The following is a 21,871-nucleotide window of genomic DNA, read 5'->3' as shown; positions in this document are numbered from 1 at the left end:
CCTGGACAAGTAATGCAAAAGACTGAGCAATTTATTTGGAGCAAAGTGGGGAAGGAATGCAAAACCAGGCAATATTGTTTCATAAAAAGGAGCTGCTCTGTTAAAAGTGAAATGAGAAATGCCTTCCATATGAAGAATCTTTCTATACCAGAGAGTTATCAAGGTTCGGACATGGACAGAGGAACACTTTTGGACTATTGAAGGACTCAAGGGTTATAGGAGAATCAAATGGAATTGCAGGTCTGCCATTGTATTGTTGAATAAGAGAAGCAAGCCTTAAGGCTAAATGGCTAACTTCTGATCCAATATTTTTAAAAATGAGGTCATCAGTTAAGTTTTTTGTCCAAAGATCCTATTTTGCCTGCTCAGTTTTTCCCTATCATTGCTTTTCATCAGCTCATGCTTAAAATATTGCAGTAACCTGTGGTAAAATATTTAAACATGGCAAAACATAACCTACAAATCTTTGACATGTACCCTTAGAAGTACAAATGCATGACGTTCAAAGAAACAAAATCACCTAAGTCACATGCTGTCCTTAGAAATAGAGAACTGGTCAGTTTTTCCAATCATCACTGGGTATAAATTACTAAAACTCCTTTTATAAAAGCTTAGTAACCAAAATGGGGTTCTGTTGGGTCAAGCTGACAACTCAGCGCTCAAGAAGTGATTATAGACTTAAACACCAGCCTAGCCTCACCCTTAATAATACAACCCAACTGAAACTAGTTGGAATGATTAACAGGCATTTCCTTAATGATGTTTTTTTAAAAATTCTGGTACATGGTTGTAACATTTTATATTGTGATCTGGAGAAAATACAACCACAATTTGTTTTTAGATTTTATTGAAGAAAATACAGATTATATACAAATTCTATATACATCCTCTGTCATGATCCCCATTTAATGAACACATTACATTTAAATCAAAGTGCTGTGTGGGTACACATACATAGGTACATTAAAATGTAACATTTTCCCATCAGTTCATTCTTCCAAACTAAGTGTTAAGCTTTTGGAAGTTTTACACATAACCTGCTTTTTGTTGATACATATTTATTTACTCAGTCTGATGCTGCTTTGACCAAATATAGTGATGGAAGAAATGAAGACACAAAGATTAAGAGAAAGTATTCACCACTTTCTAGGATTACAATATTGTTACTTGTGTACATCTGCAGTGAAAAGTTCTTGAATGCATAAATTTATCCATTGGCACTATATATTTTGAATGCCAAATGATCCAATGATTAAGATATTTTATGTACCCACAAAATGTCATCTGATATGAGCATTGTGTGTTATTTCACTACAGCAGATTACAATTTCAAGCCAACATTATTTTTTGCCATCATATGCACTAGGGGTTGTATGAAAAAATAAATCTTTTCTCATACATATCTATTATTCTAAGTTTGGCACCTTTTAAATCTCTTAACTGCAATTAATCTATTACAGTAGTTTACAGAAACCCTCGAGTAAACTGTGTACATTTAATCATTTTAATATTGAAAAGGATTTGCAGCTTTCATATATATAGGTACATATCCATTCTATATGCAGGTTATTGATTTCTGTGTATTTCTACTGTTTACATAATCAATAAGAAAAATGGATAGAACCACAGATATTGAACCTACACTAAAAACTCATTGCTTTTAAACTAAAATGTTGACAATATTACATTTCGCTAATAAAAAAAAATGTTAGTTTTCTTCACTTCAATGTAGGGGAAAAGTGTATTTAATGAAGTAGAGACAAATAGTACAGTGAAAATATCGATTCTGCAGCATTTATTTGTATCAAGATGTGCAAACTAGGTCATTAAAAAGTACCTAAAATGTGCAATGAATGTCATGTACAGGGATGTGCGAATAAAAGTCATTAACTTTAGGTCACTGAAGTTATTTAATCTAATAGGCATTGCCATCAGCCAATAAAAATAACAATTTTACATTGAGTTTGTTATTACAATATTGTCAGCAATTGGACTAAAAGGAGTATATATCTTGCAAGAAAATGAGCAATTTCATGACAACCTTTATCTTTTAATTGTTCTTCATCAGCACTGGAAAGGAGTCCAGTTTAAAAGCTGCAATAAATGCTGATTGGAAGGTAATATACAAGCCATGGCACCATTTATCAAAGTCAGATTATTGCTGGTAGGGATGCTGAAACACAAACAGTTATTGTATTTGCAGCACTGAACACCGTTCCCTCCAAGTGTGACTTGCCATTTTTAAATTGCACTAGCCCATTATTACATTGACAATCATTGAGTAAAATGAGGCTTGAACAGTTAGATACACAATAAATACTAAAGTTGCCCACAATTTGAAAGGAAAAATAACGTCAAAAGAAATCTACACTGCTAAGTTAACTGTACTGTGGCACAGAACATCTGGAATACAACAATGTTCACACGCCCAAATTGCCTTAAGGAAAATATTCTAGCAGGGAAGAGCTATAAGAAAGATAGAAAATAAATTTGTTGAGTGCATTTGTTATTTCCAATAACTTAGAATAATTTCATGGACAAAAATTTCTTACAAAAGAGAAGGCGGTGAAAATACAAGCAGCTTAAACTACCTTTGTTTCAGAAGGATAAATATATAGACTGACGAGTGCAAAAACTAAGATTGATTTTGGGAGGTCAGGTAATTAATCAGTAACTTTAAAGAATAGTATACTAAAGATGATTGATCTGATTATAAACACAAACAAGCACAAGTTGCCCTGTACAGATTGGATAGAAGCCTGTAATTTTTCTAATTGCATCAAGACTTCGAAAAGGTTATTGGTCGTGCTGTGTTCCTCCTTTTCCTCACCATTTTTTTCACGGATCTGTGGACATGCACAAGTTAGCTACACAAGAGGGAAACGTGCAGGGGACATTATATTAAAATACCAGTGCCAAAATTAACTAGTGTATCTCTCCACATTCCTCCATACAAATACACAAAGTACCAATAGGCTGTAAAATAGTAGTTTTAAAGGCAATTTAAATGATGCACAAGTCTAGGGCCAGAATTAACTCTGTAATTTTATCTAAGCCTAAAGTAACAATTGTCACAAATTCTTCTTCAACTAGCAACATAGTGCCCAATTTTGAGTTAATTAGCTTCCTAGTTTAGCAAGCTCTGTAAAGACTGAACAGATGTAAGGGGAAAAATAGATAAAGTGAAATCATCAGAAATTTTATTTGTATAGAAATTGGAATGGCTAAATGATGCTTAGTAAAATGGAAGAACGTTTTGATGACTAAAACAAAAGTGAATAAATTGAAGATGCATTTGCCTGCATTTAGAAAATGTTTGCTTACATTAGAAAATTGCAAATGAGCTTATTTTACTAATTGAAGGAAGGAGAGACAATATAACTGAGGAGCACACAAAATGCTGGAGGAACTCAGCAAGTCAGGCAGCATCTGTGGAAGAAAATGAACGGTTGACTTTCAGGCTGAGACCCTTTATCAGGACTGGAAATAAAGGGGCTGAAGCCAGAATAAGGCGGCAGGAGGAACGAGTTGGAAATTCAACCTACAGAGAATTGTCAGGAATTAATTGGACAAAATACAGCGTGGTACAGCAGGCATACAAAAGTATACTACAGTAATCTCAGGGTTTAAATTGAGGAAAGTTGACCCAAGAGAAAATGAGGTGGCACTTTCTAATGGGATCCAATTCTTTGACAGCGAGACTATGGCAATACATGTTTCTGAAAGTTTCAAAATCTAAGTTCTGCGACCACATTCATGTTGCTTGCTGTTCATTTCCTCCTCCACTCAAACCCACAAAAACTTACTTTTGCTATATGTTCATAGCCATTAGGCAGCTTCCAAAAGACAATTCCAAAGTAATGTTCCCCTGAAAATTTCCTTGAGAATTAAAGACTTCACTACAGATGAATGCTGGATGAAGGTACATTATTGGGCAAAGATTTTCTGGGTTAACATGAAAATTTCAAGAAAGTGACAACCTTGAATCTCGGGAAGCAAGAGAAGGGAAAGGGTTCTTTGAAGAGAAAGTAATGTGATATCATAATCACCATCCCCTAACTATTTAAAAAGGCAATGTCCATCTGTGAACCACCAGTGGCATTCTGAAGTCATGGTCTAATATTTAGACCAAATATGGCAAGCTAAGGGAAACAAAACAAGTTCAGCATTGCCAAAACAAAATTATCTCAAATATACCTGTTGTGTTGTTTTTTTTTGTCAGATGCCAAATGGATGGCAGGGAAGGATAGGTGGGCTGACAAATATTCGCTGTATACATAATGGAAACGGTTTCCTTTAGCAATTCAATCTAGTCCAGCTGGGAAGGTGCCAGAATTTAGAATCCAAACAAATTGTGAATCTAAAAATGTGCATGTCTATTTAATCAACTATAGATAAATCCTAGTAGAATGAGGGATCAGCAGATCAGGAATCTAGCCAGGATTTAGGACTTTGGAATTGCTATCAACTCCAGACCTGGAAGAAACAAGGCCTTGGTAACTTGTAAAAATCCTGCACTACATTCAAATAGGCATTTCACATCATGGAGGTTGCTTTATGAAAACCATTAGGTAGGTTCTAAGGGGATCAATCTTTATTCAGAGGTTCCCAGCCTGGGGTCCATTGACCCTTGGTTAATAGTAGGGGTCCATGGCATAAAAAAGTTTGGGAACCCTTGCTTTAGCTGATCTGATCTCCGTGTTTTTGGATTTCTGTTAAAATACTGATTTAGCTACTGTGATCAGGTGGACCATCAGCTGTAATTTTCATCACCATGCTTTTAATCTGATTGCAAATTAACATGGTCAAACAGACCATTTTATTGAGCTGAGAACAGATTTTTATAAAAAATAGTGCAATATTCCTAGGTATTATAAACAAGTGCTATGGATGCTGGTCATCAATAAGAAGCAACTATACAAGACCAATTTCAAAAGTGAAAAGTCACACGAATTGAAACCTAATACAATTTGATCACCACACAAAAAAAAAATCAGTCAAGGACTAGACTGCAGCAAATTGATCACAATACTCACTTTAGACTAGATTGAAACAATATTTGTCAGAACTTTTGTAAAGGTAAGTAAATGCAAAGGTTAGGTAAACTAGCATAAAGGTTTGCATACAGACTGAATTACTAGGCAATTATTTTAATAATATAAATAACCAAAGTGATTTTTGGAAGGATCATAAGCAGGAAGATGTGACAGTTGTTTAGAATTTTGTGTAAGTGATACAGATGTCTATGGCATTTTATTCTAATGTAGTCTACAGACTGGAACAAAGTACTTTAATTTAGAAACAAAAAGTAAATATTTTGTAAAAGTTTAAAAGAAAATCAAATGAGATGAATCTTACATATGTAGAATGGAAATATTAATCAAGTAAGATTTTAAATAAAAAAGCCCTTTCATTTGATTAGTACTTTATAAATCAAATTTATTAATTTAATCTGAACTGAAATGAAATAGGCCAAGAGATTAGATATTCTTCTAAATCAGGGGCTTCCAACCTTTTATTATGCATTGCACCAATACCATTAACAAAGGGTCCATGGACCACAGGTAGGGTACCCCGGTTCTAAACCAACACATTCAATCAAGAACCTATTAATCTAGTTTCAGTTTACCTCTTAAGCATTTTTGACAATGTCTTTGTTTGATCCTTTGTATAGTTATTTCTATCCATTCCAGATTTGCCAAAGATATTTTGTTTACCCCATCTCACGTGCTAATGTCAAACTAATCAATTGCTAATATTTATAGTATTCTCATAGATATGATTAAGAAGAAACACTAGATAACATCACAGAAAGTCATATATTTGATTGTTATCAATGATCAGTGTGGTCCAGCTATATTAGCTACATGATCTAGTTATATTGGGAAGCCATTTAAAATAAAGACTAAACCATAAGACTATTGAAGAATTACACTGCACTATTTAAAAGTGATTTTAAGGTTCAAATTTTGATTGCATACTATTCACTTCAAATCAGAATAAAATAATAATTCATGATTTGTTCCCATTCTCTTGATCTCTCAGAAGATAGGACCTTTTACACATGCAAAGACAGAAACCATTCAGCAATTTAAAAATGAAATGATCAAACTAACTGTTTCTATGACTTATAGCTGCTATACATTAGTCTGCAATGAAAGGGCTTTTAACACAAAAAAAAATCACATTTTGAAGCAATTAGCAACAATATTCCAAATTACACTAGGGAAAATAAAAATCAACCGAAATACATTTATTTTTCTAATCCAGTGAATCAACGGTCATTTTGGATGAGGCAAACTTGCATTTTGGAATTTAGAGGTAATTCTTTCTTCTTTGTTACCCCCATTATGCTCTAAAATCCAGGTCTAATGTTAGTAACATAAACAAATGTTTGGGCTCAGCAAAAGAAGTACACCTACATGGGGGGAAAAATGGAAACACTGCCATATCTATTGGCTCACTGCAATGCTTTTTTTTAAAAAGAAGGAAAGACAGTCTTGCATGCATACTTGCATTACCTTTGTTAGTATTTTGACAGGATGTTCCCTTGTCAAAACTACTCTGACTTGCATCTCCCATAAGATCATATATTTGCCATTAGCCTACAAATGCCTGGAGTACGATCGAAATCCTATTCCGACATCCTGAGCGAAAGGCCCTTAAAGGACAATGAATGCCCTAATAATCAGATGGCAATGGCCTGATCTTCTTTGGACAAGTTAAACAATTATCCTTCTGATTACTTAGTCCAGTGTTTTACATGTTACTCTCTTGATTGATAAAATAAAATATATCCTGACTCCGAGTTTTTTGAAATGTCTGAAGTCAAACCGTAGAATTCTTCAATAGCTTGAGCATCAATTTTCTGTAAGAGAAATAGAATTCCTTAGCAACTTTAAACTTATAAAATAAGCAGATACAAATTCAGATTAGTACTGTAATGTTTTAACCTTGAGAATTTTCAAACTGCAAATATGAGTTGCTTCTTCCAAATATCTGCATTGGCAAATTTCTGATTAATTGGCAAATCACAATCCTACATTATTTTGAAATTTTAATTCACCTTTGATCACATCAGCCAAATATTTTGCTTTCCAACCAACTATAGTTGCATTCAGATTGGGAACTTGTCAAACTATGATTAGATAAAATAATTCATAATAATTTGATTTATTCCTTTGTTTCAAATCTTGTTAATTCCCAAACATAGTAGTCTTAAACATCTGATATTCTGCTTACTATTCCAAAAAGTGTTCCCATAATACTCAAGCATAACATCCTTCCACATTACATTTTTCATATTATCCCAGCCCTGGGTCACTAGCTGCATCTCACTTTAAAGCAAGTTCCTACATATTCTCTATTGACCCTAATAAAAATTCAGAGACTGATGGGGGTGCTTGTACAGCTCACCAAATCTCTACCATTTGAGTCCATGCTCAAAAATATTGATAAATGTGATTGATATTGGTCATGTTCTGCTCCATCCATCTTCATGTTGAAGTGGGAGGATCACAAGATTGTCTCCCTTAGAACACCACCACCTTTTTCCCTTGACCAAGTTATGCATGTTGCAGATATGGAAGTTAAGGTCAATGGCAATTTATCAACAAGTAAGATTTACTTTAAATTTTCAGATAAAATAGTTTAACTCCCTCAGTTCCTGAGGGGAGAGGAAGATGCAGCTTCATAATTCACGTTATTCCATCTCACATGCCTCCTCTCAATGACCTTCAGATGGAGCAAATACCATAGGTTGTCATAAATCACGTCAATGCCTATCCACTCTATATAAATTACTTAATCCACAGACTTCAGAAGCTAGATCACCACCAAGGCAGATTCAGTCAGTAGACTCATTTCAATGCATTTCCAGTAGACAGTGTATGTAATAATTCAAAGTTTAACAGAATTATTTTATTAGCATAACCTCAAAATATGCAATCAGTTCAGGAAAAACAATTAAATATTCCTCATAAAAAGCAAATGTTGGGACATAGGGAACAAGGTTGAGGTATTTATACTAATAATTATAGACATTGTAGCATTAGTGCACAACGATGTAAATACAGAATAAATCCAAACAAATTGTTTTGTATTGAACTAAATAATACCAAGAGAGCAACACACTATGCTAGGTCCATAATAGGCAGCCAAATAATGGAAATGAAATCAAAAATGATATCTGTAAACTGGTTAGAAAGGCATATGTAAGTAACTGAGTAATAATTAAAAGATTACAAGATATCCAAAAATTAATCCACAAGATAAATTCTGTTCATTGCAATGTTCGAAATACTAATTCAGTAGGTTGCTAATCCAACAAGGGAAAATGTACAACTAAGACAGGTTCTGGGTAATGAGGTAGAACACATCTAAAAGTAGGAACTTTTTAAATAAAGGAAACCACAATCTAAACTGGTTCAGAAAAAGAGTGGCAAAGAGTATCAGCAAGAGCTGACCAATGTAATTGGTTATAAAGATAAATTTACTATAGATACAGGTGGTCAGAAAAATTGTAAGTGGGATTTAATCCAGGGAAGTGTGAAGTAAAAGCACTTGTGAATATGGAAATAGAAAATACCTGAAAGGTTTAGTAGGCTATGGAAAGAGAAGGTTAACATTTCAGGTCTGGGACTGTTCATCAAACCTCAAGTTTCCACAGATCCCACCTTACCTGCTGCATTTTTATGCAGCATTTTGGTTTTTCTTCAGATTTCCAGCATCTGCTGTTTTTTTTATTTTTATTTACTATGGAGTGCTTCTAGGGAAATGTAAAAAGGCAAGTGAACATACAGTGATGAAGATATCCACCTGCTGTGGACCTTGGAGATATAACCAAAGGTCCTTGCAAGTTGCAGGACAAGCAGGGCAGTTAAAAAGACATACCTGCAAAAGGTAGTTAAAAAGCCTTTATTGGCCAAGGCATAGAATACAAGAGTAAGGAGGTTGTTCTGAACAAGTATCTAACAATAGCTAGGCTGCAGTTTGAGTACTATCATCATTCTGGTCACAATTTTACAGGAAACACATGATTGCAAAAACAGAATGCAGAGGAGATCTACAAATATGTTGCTGGGACTACAAAATTATATCACTGAGAAAAATTCTACAGTGTGCATCACAAAATGTTTGACTGACATGAGATCTGAAGCTCATCTGGAGAAGAAATCGCAGAGCTATATAACACAAGATTAAACCCACATTTCAAACTCAAACCACACAACTGAGTGACTTCAGCCTTGTTCTCCTGCAACATGTAATAGTGATTTCTTAATAATGATCAGACATGATTACTCAGTGAGAAACCAATAATACTAGCGTTAGATACACAAATGGCCTATTTGATCATTATTGAGACACCACTAGGTGTGTATATTGTTGCAGGTTGCACAAGGACATGATCAGGATTGGTTGCACACCCATCTTTTTCCACTTCTATCATGGACAAATAGTCTGCTCGGTCAATATTAAGACTTTAACAGCAAAACTCATCAATGAACACCGACAACAAAGGTGAGGTTGCCCATGTGCCTACGGAAATGTACATCAATACCTTCAATACAAATGGAGGGAAGGGAAAAGTTAAAAAGAAAAACAAAAATGTATTTATATGGCACCTTTACTATATTCTGGATGTCCCAAAGTGCATCAAAACCAATTGTTTCAAAATCATGTTGATTTTATGTACGCAAATGTTGCAGCCAATTTGTGTACTTCAGGGTCACAAAGGACTAGCTAATCTGACTTGGTGATGTTGGATGAGAGGCTATTTTTGGCCAGAACTCTTGGGTAACACCCCTGCTCTTCTTCAAATAGAGCTACGGGATCTTTTACATCTCACCTGTGTGATGGCACATCCGACAATGCAGCACTCCCTCAGTACTGCACTGAAGTGTCAGCCTAGATTATGTACTGCAGTGGGTCCTGAATCCACCAGCTTCTGACTCAGGAGGTGAACGAGCTACCAGTGAGCCAAACTGACACTTGAAAGCTCTAAAGAAGAAGATAGTTAATAGATGGGTAATAGCAAACACTAAGAGTTCCCATTTCCCCAGGGTTAATCCTAGGTCCCATCATATTTAAAGGAATAAATATCGAGTAAAGATATTGTAAATAAAATGAAGCTTTTGGATATTAAATTAGACAGAAAACAAGATGTTCTGAGGAGACAGATGCAACCAGTTGAAACTTAAACAATGCTTGCTATTTCGGCACCCTATCCAAAAGCCTTTTCTTCATATATACTGTCTACTTCTAAACTTTATTTCACAAATCCTGCACATCCATTATTTCTGTCCTTGCAGCTCCACATGAGTTTGCCGTTCCTTAATACTCCCATTCTAGGTTTTCACCTGAGCTGAAATCATGGATCTGTTACTCTGCTTATTAAGCACCTGCTGCCTTATAAACATCACACCACGACGTCTACTCTTAACAGCTCATCCAGAGATCTTTCACTTCCTCCAAGCTTCTTATTTTCCACAGTGCTTAACTTTATACTCTCAGTCAAGTCATCAACTAGATTCCATACTCAAATCTATTCCCACCATCCTTCTAATCTTCTCACCTCCTTTAAGACCCTTTGTAAGACCAAATTATTTGACCAAATCTTTAGTGATTTGTTTCAAAATAGTTATTCTTATTCCATGTACATTTTTCTCTGATTGAGTTTTTGAGGTGCCTTGGGACATATTTCAAAATTAATTTTATAAATGAAAGTTATTGTTACTATAGTCCATTAACTCTGTCCCCAGAAAGACGTCTGATTTTGCAAATTCTACCATTGGACCCAAAACAAAAATAACCAATTGCTACGCTTGCTGTGAAAGAAAACAAAATAATATGCATGTCAGCTCAACTTTTTTCCCTGAATTATCTGATAAAGATTTTGGGAGTGGCACTGGTACAGAACTAGGAGATGGTTGACCTTGATTGGAATCTCCCCAAAGAGCAGGGCAAATTTTCTATTGTACTGCCTGGATCTATATTTATCAGCCAAGTAGAATGCAGAGGGGGATAGAATGGCTAGGAAGCTTTCATACTCTTAAGTGAGCACTCACTCCCTCTCATATCCCCAAGCAATTTTTTTCTAGTATAACTACAAAAGCTGACAAGTTCAGTGTAGAAAAATAAAATCAGACCAAATCCATAATAATCCATCTATTCCAATTTTGTACTCTATGCATCAGCCATGCAACACAATTACGAATCTACCCCATTCCTGTCCTTTTAAATGTACAATTTTATTCAGGTATTAATATTCATCAGACTGACCTCAACAATATCATCATCAAACAAAAGCCAGAAGCCATGACTTTTCACAATAGTTATGTAGTGTCCACGGTTAGGACCACTGAAAGAGAAAAGAGAAAAATATAACTAGGATATCTCACAAGCATAAGAAAACAAACATTGTGCAATAATTCTTGAAATCAAGGCTTTATTATTTCCTCATTTTAAAGCCATCCTGGAAGCAATGCTCAGTTACTCTGATTTATAGTAGTCGAAATAGATACCGAATACAGTGATTTGCCCTTGTAAATCAGATTACATATTCTTCTGTATTTTTCATACCTTATTTCCTGTCCTATTTCCAATTTCTATTTTAAAATTTTCCAAAGTTTTCTTCTCTCTGCATTACTAATTGGCTTTCGAAGTCACTCAATTTAAACCCAGTTTTATATTATCTGCGTAAATATCTTTCTGGTCCCATTTAATCTCTGGTGCTTCAGTCAAGCAGTAAAATTGACTATGTACTGCCATAAATAAATCCTCTTCTACACAGCTATAGGAAGTAGTCCGAATAGATGAAAGACAAACTTTAAGTCATGTAATTCACTAGGAATGGTCAGGAAGAAAAAAAAGCTCTGGTCAGTACTGAGATCTCAACATTAAAATGGAGAGGGTTCAAAGGAAGCTCCCAAAAGTGATACCAGGTTGGAATGGCTTGTTATATGAAGAGCGTTTGATGGCTCTGGGCCTGTATTCACTGGAATTCAGAAGAATGAGGGTTGACCTCAATGAAACTTATCGAATGGTGAAAGGCCTTGATAGAGTGGACATGGAGAAGATGTTTCCTATGGTGGGAGAATCTAAAACCAGAGGACACAACCTCAGAATAGAGGGGCGCCCTTTTACAACAGAGATGGAGAGGAACTTCTTTAGCCAGAGTGTGGTGAATTTGTGGAATTATTTGCCACAGGCAGCTGTGGAGGCCAAGTCTTTATGTATATTTAAAGCAGAGGTCAATAGATTCTTGATTGGGCAAGGCATGAAGGGATACAGGGAGAAGACTGGAGACTGGGGCTGAGATGAAAATTGGATCAGCCATGATGAAATTGTGAAGCAGATGCAATGGGCCAACTGGCCTAATACTGCTCCTGCATCTTATGGTCTATGGTCTTACTAACTGATGATATAAACTAGCTAGGTGCTCAGAAATAAACCTTTGTTTTAAACTTGTCCATTATGTTAGGTAGACTGGGCAGCAAGGTAGACAGGGAAAGGAATGCGATGTCTTGTATTATCGAGGAGCTGAGGTGCAAATTTGCAAGCATTTAGTAGCCATACTGAGGTACATGCAGTTAGTGTAAAGGTAGGCCTTTTATTACATTATATACAGATTATACTTGTATATTTAGGTGAAATCAGAAAATTGAGCAGACAATGTAATTTCCAAGTCTTAACTGATAGGAAATAATATGTTTTGGGAGGTTTTGCATTGTTTTAAATTTTCTCACTCTGACTAAAACTAGCAATTCCAAATATTAAAACAGAAGTAAAAGATAATCCAAAAATCAAATCCCCAAATTCTTGTCTGGTCACTATGCACGAAATTGCAAACTAGGAGTTTTCTGTCTCAGTTGTTCAGGAACTAACCCCTATTCCAGTAACAAAATAAAGGCTAAAGCTTGCATTTAATATCATGCGTGTCATGTTACATAAAATTGTTGAATGGTTTGTACTCAATTATTTTAAATTTATTTGTGGAATCCATACATTCATTCTGGAGTTTACTCTTTAATTTAATCATATAGCCACAGTAGTAATGTTTAATTTCTAACAAAATCAGAAGTTTTGTTTAGAGAATCAAAGGATTAAGCAATTGACTTCTGATTTTATGGGCCTCACCCCACCCATATTTGCAGCTTTATCAACTTCATGACATCCATTACCTATGTTCTTTTAAATACTAATTTCAAAGAAATATTTTAATGTACTCCATAGTTTTTCTACTAATGAAATCCACTTCCATGTTCATGGTAGTTTAGTTTGCCATAGCAAATAATAAAAAACTTCGAACAAACCTGCCACAGTGAACAACAACAGCCACCAGATCATACATCCGGTCCAAATTAATAGCGTCTCCTGATGTATTGAACAACCTCAGTTCCAGTGGAAACACCACTCGGTAAGAGAGTTTTGTGTACCGATGCAATTGTTCCATATATTTGAACCTCTTCAAGTGCAACGCAAGAATCATGGGCAGCTTCTTCACGCACATTCTGTCAACCAAAAACAAAACAAATAGAAGATTAATCTCAAACAACAGGAATTCTGCAGATGCTGGAAATTCAAGCAACATACATCAAAGTTGCTGGTGAACGCAGCAGGTATAGGAAGAGGCGCAGTCGACGTTTCAGGCCGAGACCCTTCGTCAGGACTAACTGAAGGAAGAGTGAGTAAGGGATTTAAAAGTTGGAGGGGGAGGGGGAGATGCAAAATGATAGGAGAAGACAGGAGGGGGAGGGATAGAGCCGAGAGCTGGACAGGTGATAGGCAAAAGGGGATACGAGAGGATCATGGGACAGGAGGTCCGGGAAGAAAGACAAGGGGGGGGGGGTGACCCAGAGGATGGGCAAGAGGTATATTCAGAGGGACAGAGGGAGAAAAAGGAGAGTGAGAGAAAGAATGTGTGCATAAAAATGAGTAACAGATGGGGTACGAGGGGGAGGTGGGGCCTTAGCGGAAGTTAGAGAAGTCAATGTTCATGCCATCAGGTTGGAGGTTACCCAGACGGAATATAAGGTGTTGTTCCTCCAACCTGAGTGCGGCTTCATCTTTACAGTCGAGGAGGCCGTGAATAGACATGTCAGAATGGGAATGGGATGTGGAATTAAAATGTGTGGCCACTGGGAGATCCTGCTTTCTCTGGCGGACAGAGCGTAGATGTTCAGCAAAGCGGTCTCCCAGTCTGCGTCGGGTCTCACCAATATATAAAAGGCCACATCGGGAGCACCGGACGCAGTATATCACCCCAGTCGACTCACAGGTGAAGTGATGCCTCACCTGGAAGGACTGTTTGGGGCCCTGAATGGTGGTAAGGGCATGTGTAGCACTTGTTTCGCTTACACGGATAAGTGCCAGGAGGGAGATCAGTGGGGAGGGATGGGGGGGACGAATGGACAAGGGAGTTGTGTAGGGAGCGATCCCTGCGGAATGCAGAGAGAGGTGGGGAGGGAAAGATGTGCTTAGTGGTGGGATCCCGTTGGAGGTGGCGGAAGTTACGGAGAATAATATGTTGGACCCGGAGGCTGGTGGGGTGGTAGGTGAGGACCAGGGGAACCCTATTCCTAGTGGGGTGGTGGGAGGATGGAGTGAGAGCAGATGTACGTGAAATGGGGGAGATGCGTTTAAGAGCAGAGTTGATAGTGGAGGAAGGGAAGCCCCTTTCTTTAAAAAATGAAGACATCTCCCTCGTCCTAGAATGAAAAGCCTCATCCTGAGAGTAGATGCGGCAGAGACGGAGGAATTGCGAGAAGGGGATGGCGTTTTTGCAAGAGACAGGGTGAGAAGAGGAATAGTCCAGATAGCTGTGAGTCAGTAGGCTTATAGTAGATATCAGTGGATAAGCTGTCTCCAGAGACAGAGACAGAAAGATCTAGAAAGGGGAGGGAGGTGTCGGAAATGGACCAGGTAAACTTGAGGGCAGGGTGAAAGTTGGAGGCAAAGTTAATAAAGTCAACGAGTTCTGCATGCGTGCAGGAAGCAGCGCCAACGCAGTCGTCGATGTAGCGAAGGAAAAGTGGGGGACAGATACCAGAATAGGCACGGAACATAGATTGTTCCACAAACCCAACAAAAAGGCAGGTATAGCTAGGACCCATACGGGTGCCCATAGCTACACCTTTAGTTTGGAGGAAATGGGAGGAGCAAAAGGAGAAATTATTAAGAGTAAGGACTAATTCCGCTAGACGGAGCAGAGTGGTGGTAGAGGGGAACTGATTAGGTCTGGAATCCAAAAAGAAGCGTAGAGCTTTGAGACCTTCCTGATGGGGGATGGAAGTATATAAGGACTGGACATCCATGGTGAAAATAAAGTGGTGGGGGCCAGGGAACTTAAAATCATCGAAAAGTTTAAGAGCGTGAGAAGTGTCACGAACATAGGTCGGAAGGGATTAGAGAAATGGCAAGCCAAATTTCTTGAAGCAAATGACACTTCAGTAATACACGAAACTCTCACTTCCCAAAAAAAAATCCAGATGTGGGTGACTAGTTGTAAACAATAGTAAGGAATATTCTCAGATGAAAACACTACGGCTTCATTCCAATGATAAAATAGTAGGGCCTCTGCATTTACAAAATGCTGGATGAACTCAGCAGGCCAAGCAGCATCAACGGAATAAAGTAAGCAGTCAACATTTCAGGCCGAGACCCTTCCTCAGGACTGGTGAGAAAAAAAATGACATCAGAGTAAGAATGTGGGGGGAGGGGAGGAAGAAATACAAGATAATAGATGATAGATGAAAATGGGAGAGGGGAGGGGTGAAGTAAAGAGCTGGGAAGTCGATTGGTCAGTTCCCCCGTCTCTGCTGCATCTGGTCTCCGAATGAGGCTTTTCATTCCAGAGATAAGGAGATGTTATCCTTCTTCAAAGAAAGGGGCCGCTCTTCCTCCATCATCAATGCTGCCCTCAGCCGCATCTCTTCCATTTTGCTCATGTCTGCCTTCATCCCATCCTCCCACCACCACACCAGGGATAGGGTTCCTCTTGTCCTTACTTACCATCCCACCAGCTTCCATATCCAGCAAAAAAATTTTTCGTAACATCTGCCATCTCCAACAGGATCCCATCACCAAGCACATCTTTCCCTCGCCCCACAGTGCTTTCCACAGGGATCACTCCCTAAAAGCTCTCTTGTCTATTCATCCCGCTCACTGATCTCTCTGCTGGCACTTATCCTTGCGAGCTGAACAAGAAGTCCTTCCAGGTGAGGGACGATTTCACCTCCAAGTCTGTTGGGGTCATCTACTTTATCTGATGCTCCCGGTGTGGCCTCTTGTATATTGACGAGACCTGACATAGATTGGGAGACCACTTCGGCGAGCACCTGCAGTCCATCCACCAAAAAAAAGCAAGATCTCTCAGTGACCACCCAAATTAATTCTATTTCCCATTACCATTCCCATATGTCAGTCCACGGCCTCCTCTAATGCCACGATGAGGCCACGTTTAGGTTGAAGGTGCAACACCTTATATTCCATCTGGGTAACCTCCAACCTGATGCCATGAACATTGATTTCTCGAACTTCTGCAAATGCCCCCCCCACTCCCATTTCCCTCTCTCATCTGATCTCCTTACCTGCCCATCACTTCCCCCTGGTGCTCCTCCCCCTTCCCTTTTCTCCCCCATGGTTTTCTGTCCTCTCCTATCAGTTTCCCCCTTCTCCAGCCCTTTATCTCTTTCACCAATTGCCCAGCTCCTTGCTTCACCCCTCCCCGTTTCACCCATCACCTATTACCTTGTATTTCTTCCTACTCTCCCCCACCTTCTTATTCTGACTTGTTGTCTTTTTTCTCCAATGCTGATGAAGGGTCTCAGCTCCAAATATCAACTGTTTTCCCTTTTCCATAGATGCTGCTTGGCTTGCCGAGCTCCTCCAGCATTTTGTGTGTGTCTGTATGTGTCTCTGTCTGTCTGCACGTGTCTTGGATTTCCAGCATCTGCTGATTTTCTCTTGTTTGTGAGGGCCTCTACGTTATTCAACCTCCCGCCAAGGACTGTTGCATAATAAAAAATACTTCACCTGACGGAACAACACATGAATAACACAATAAACAAAGTACAGGCATGGGTCATGAAATTCTCAAAGACTGAGCTCTTCATGTTAAGGAGAGAGCAAGGTCACACATCTCCTCACCAACCCATCACTGTATCATTCTCTCATCATCATCAAACTCCCGCCCCCAGATATAGCTATATTTACATGTTCAACTTCAGGAACAAACTCAGGAAAATTTAAAGTCCTGTGAGAGCCCTGTTGAAAGTCATTTGAAAATATTGTCCACCTGACTGCAAATTATTTCAGTTATTGCGGACACACTTGGTGGAGTATGGTTACATATTTCCCTCACAAAATAACTAATTAATTTCTGAATTGTAAGAACTGAAAGCCTGGATTACCATTGGCAGCCACTAGATTCAATGGGTCATCTGGGCCCTTACAGCTTCTTGAGTAGGATTGAAAAATTCTCCTTTGATGCTTTCGTATTTGCTGTTGGTATGCATTAACAGTCTGATTTCTACATCAATACCATCTGACATATCAGTGAATGACATAACTGTGACTTCAATTTGTTTTGAAACTTATTGAAGAAGCTGAAATGACCTCTCCAGTGCACTAAAATTCCTGTGCTTCTAAATAATCAAGAACAGTTCATGTGTTAAGAGTCACACTTCCAGTTTTGTAGACGTGCTCTAGAGAGACAGAAGAGTGCTAGAAATGTCTGAAACGGTGTCAAAAAAGCTAATAAATATTTGCCTAACTGTGTAAGGGGCTCATTTTGACATTTTGTTTTGGACCTTACTCCCTTAGCTGTTGTCCTCTAAAGATGGCTTAAAAGGTAATATCAGTGTCTTCTACCAGTTTTGCCGTGTCTTCCATCATGACTACACGGTTCTAATAACAGTCACTTGTGATGGAACTTGCTCCTGTGCTGTCCAATGTTCAGTTGCAGGCTAGAGTGGATGTGAAAGCTTACGTCACATGGAACCTTAGTAAGAGGTTGAAGCAAAGTGAGATCACTAATATCAAGCCATTTCGTCAAAGCTCTCAAACTTTTAGAGACAAAGATTTAATTCTTGAAAAGCGTAAATTCAGGGTTACTAGAACTATTAATTCAGAATTTAATCACTGCTTAGCCTAGCATGTTAATTATTTGACAGCCAGAGAAGATGTACAAAATTTATAATTCCTTACAACTTGTAGATAACATAAGTTACAGGTTATACACTTTCAATATACTCACCTTTTCTGAGCCTCCTGTTTACTACAACATGTCTCACAGTAATATTTATGTTCACTGCACAGTGTTTCCGTGTTGCTGAAGTCTCTAAGAATAAAAGTTGGGGACGTGTCACTATTAAATGTGTGTGCAAATGCTCTTAAAACATTGATTACATTAACTTTAAAATTGTACAGGAAAATTTAAACAATGTATCAGTCACAATTCAGATCACTTGTAAAGAATTATTAGAAGTTAAAAAAAGATTATAAATAGTAAGGTGGCGTGGTAAAGCGCACCATCATAGAAGTATTCAATAACAAGATGTTGTATTGGGAAATGGATCAACATTATTAATTTCAGACACTCGTATATTCCTGTCTTAATCATAAAACAAAAAGAGAAGGCACCAACCACCATTTTTCTATAGGAATGCAAAATAGAAAAATATAGGTTAGTGGATGAGGGTTAACAAACAAAACTACATTCTCTCTTGATTAGATATTTCAACCTAATTCATTTTTTTCCTTTGGAACAGGAGTAAAGGAAAGCTAGAGCAGGATTCCTGATCAATTTCATCTTCTTCAGAGATGTTGAAACTTTACATTGGGCTGGATATATTCAGTTAAATTAGGCAGACTTCATATAGTTTTCTAGATGTTATTGGTCAGAACACAAATATCATTTTTTAAAAATCACAAATCATTATTATTGTGATCCTGTGGAGAAAATCAGTCCACACACACAAAAATTAATCTTTCCCAGGTTCAATATCAAGTTGTCTAATTTTAGATCAAATTTATACTGTCGATGTTGGTACTGGTTTTACTGCTATCATTTGTAAACCACCTGTTTCTTTACTTATCCTATTATAGTGCCAGAGTGTAATCATTTTTTTTTCCCAATCTTTTTATTAGTTTCATAAAAATAAACATAACATGGTAATGGTACAAAGTTATTGGGAATACAGGAACATAGGAAAGACTGGCAGGGGCTCACAAGGCTAGCAACATTGTGGGCAGCACTCGCAAGAGGGCAGCACTCAAGCTACGACTGAACACGAAGAGCAATACCCCCAGAGTCTCCCGAGAGAGGGGGGTGGGGGGAGAATGAGAGACTCAACAGGTCGGTCATACCGGCAACGGCCAGGACAGGAAACACGACTACGAGGAAGCTAAAGCAAACAACACTGACCGGAGAGAAATTCACAGTAAGGTGTCATTGCGGGAAAGTCTGCAAAAACATCAGCGGACTCAAGATGCACCACAGCAAGTCTAGATGTGGATCAATGGTGACCCAAGTGCAGCGCACGGACATAGTGTCTGGTGAGACGAAGGAGAATTCCGGCCAGGAAGCACCCCACACCACTGAAGATCTCTCCGCACTTGAGTTGCCTCAGCACCGAACAACAGACCTAGTGAGTTCCTCTTCGGCTACCCAATCCATTCGTCAAAGAAAGACCGGATCAAATGGCCTAGATCGTCAGACAACGTCACCTGGGTGCAGTTCGATGATGATCTAGACGGCATCCTGGAAGTTGCCTTAGCAGGTCCAGTACACACAAAGATCGACTCATTCACAGCTATAGCGTACAATCTAGCTAAGGAACGATTTGGCCCAATGGAGCGGAAAGGCCAGCTGGAGTTACCGCGGCAACCAAATAGGAGGGAAACAGAGATTCGTCGCTTGAGAGGCGAATTAAAGGCACTCAACAAGAGATTTAAAACCAGCTCAACGGCCGAAAAAGAAGGCATCAAGGACTTAACCAGTATGCTGCAGGAAAAGCTGTGCAAACTCCAGAGGGCGGAACATCTGCGACAGCAAAGAAGGAAGAAAGAGAAAAGGCGAGCATAGTTTGTGAGAGATCCATTCAGCTTCATCAGGACTCTTCTCGGCCAACAAAAATCTGGTATACTATCCAGCTCGAAGCCAGAGGTAGAGGAGTTCCTGCGGGAGGCACAGCGACCCATGGAGGGGTCGGGGACTAGGAACCAATCGGGCTGTGCGTAGACCAGAAAATCCATCAATTGAGCTGAATGTGAAAGCGCCTACATGGCAGGAAATCCAGGACATCATCCGGAAAGCTAAAGCATCAGCTGCCCCAGGCCCGAGCAGCATACCTTATAAGGTGTATAAGAAATGCCCAAAACTTCTTCGGAGGCTGTGGAAAGTCATGAAAAAGATCTGGGCCAAAGGTACTATTCCATCAAGTTGGAAATTGGCAGAGGGATGCTTTATTCCAAAGGAAGAGGTTTCTTCCACAATTGCCCAGCTTAGGACAATTTCTCTCCTGGATGTAAGATTTTTGTTTCTGTGCTCCCAAGAAGGCTGACTTCTTACATGACGCAGAACCGCTATATCAACACATCCATCCAGAAAGGCGGTATTCCAGGCTTTTCGCGGTGTCTGGAACACACCTCAATGATTAGCCATTTGATCCGTGAGGCCAAGCAGAAAAAAAGGCGACCTAACAGTTGTCTGGTTAGACCTCGTGAACGCCTATGGGTGTATTCCACATGACCTCATCCTAGAAGGACTCGACCACTACTACATCCCAGTGGCTATTCGAGACATGATCACCAGCTACCGAGGAGATGAACTCAGATTTACATCAGCCCATTTTACAACTAGTTGGCAGGACCTCCAGAAGGGGATTCCAACAGGGTGCACCATCTCCCCCATCCTATTTATTATGGGAATGAACCTCCTATTATCAGCAGCAGAAGATGTAACCCGCAGCCCAACGCTGGAGTCAGGCATTGTTCAGCCGGCTCTACGAGGGTTCATGGACGACATCACTATAACAACTGAGTCACATGTCCAAGCAAGATGGGTATTGGAAACCCTGGGTAATGTAGCCACTTGGGCGAGGATGTCCTTCAAGGTTAAGAAGTCCAGGTGCATGGTGATCAGAAAGGGCAAAGCTACTAGCAAGTTTAGCCTCCAGGTTCAGGGTGAGGTCAAAGATCAAAGATAACCCGATAAAATGCTTGGGGAAGTGGTTTAAATGTGTCACTGACAGATGGGGCCAATGTCACCAATGCAGTGAAGCAGACAGACGAATGGCTGAAGAAGATCGACAAATCCGGGCTTCCAGGTAAATTCAAACCCGGCTGTACCAATACGGCTTTCTGCCCAGGCTTCTCTAGCTTCTCTGGCTCTTCACACTTTATGAGTTCCCCATGACTGTCGTAGAGGACATCGAGAGGAAAACCAACAAGCACCTGCGGAGATGGTTGGGAGTTCCCCCAAGCTTCCCTTCAGTGGACCTCTACATTTGTTCTGGGCAACTGCAGCTTCCCCTGTCATCGGTTGTGGAGGAATTCAAGGTGGCAAAATGCAGAGCTTTATTAAGCTTGAGAGATTCCAATGACGTCATGGAAAAGCAAGCAGGCGTTACAACCAGATCTGGGCGCAGGTGGGCAGCTAACGCAGCTGTGGAGGAGGCAGTGTGTTCTCTGAAGCTGCGAGATATCATCGGCAACCCCTACGTCGGGCGGCAAGGCCTCAGCTCAGTTCACTTCCAGAAGTGGGGAAACGCAAGCATAAGGAATAGGCAAGACATGATACAGGCAGAAGTACGGATCCGTGAGGAAGAGAAGCAGATTTCAAAGGCAGTGGAACAAGGGTCCCAGGGTG

At 39.1% G+C, this 21,871-nt stretch overlaps 1 protein-coding gene across 3 annotated transcripts in view; it reads right to left on the bottom strand.

Moving 5' to 3' along the window:
• Nucleotides 1–491: 491 nt before the first annotated feature.
• The window catches only part of usp46 (ubiquitin specific peptidase 46), a 90,087-nt gene continuing 68,707 nt past the window's right edge, over nt 492–21,871 (bottom strand). The window contains exons 6-10 of one of the 3 annotated variants that reach the window (XR_010017355.1): nt 18,257–18,340; nt 13,314–13,511; nt 11,281–11,359; nt 9,848–9,999; nt 492–6,868 (exon numbers count right to left, since the gene is read on the bottom strand). Coding sequence is in view for 2 of the 3 variants with exons in the window: in XM_063043153.1 (XP_062899223.1) it covers nt 6,767–6,868; nt 11,281–11,359; nt 13,314–13,511; nt 18,257–18,340 (463 nt within the window). In the remaining variant the exon portion in view is untranslated. The remainder of the gene's footprint in view (nt 6,869–9,847; nt 10,000–11,280; nt 11,360–13,313; nt 13,512–18,256; nt 18,341–21,871) is intronic. The other 2 variants (XM_063043153.1, XM_063043151.1) reach the window with 2 other exon arrangements.

Source organism: Mobula hypostoma, chromosome 3, assembly GCF_963921235.1.
Source record: "Mobula hypostoma chromosome 3, sMobHyp1.1, whole genome shotgun sequence".
NCBI lineage: Eukaryota > Metazoa > Chordata > Chondrichthyes > Myliobatiformes > Myliobatidae > Mobula > Mobula hypostoma.
The sequence above is the reverse complement of the archived record's forward strand: the minus strand, read 5'-3'. Positions and strand labels throughout refer to the sequence as shown.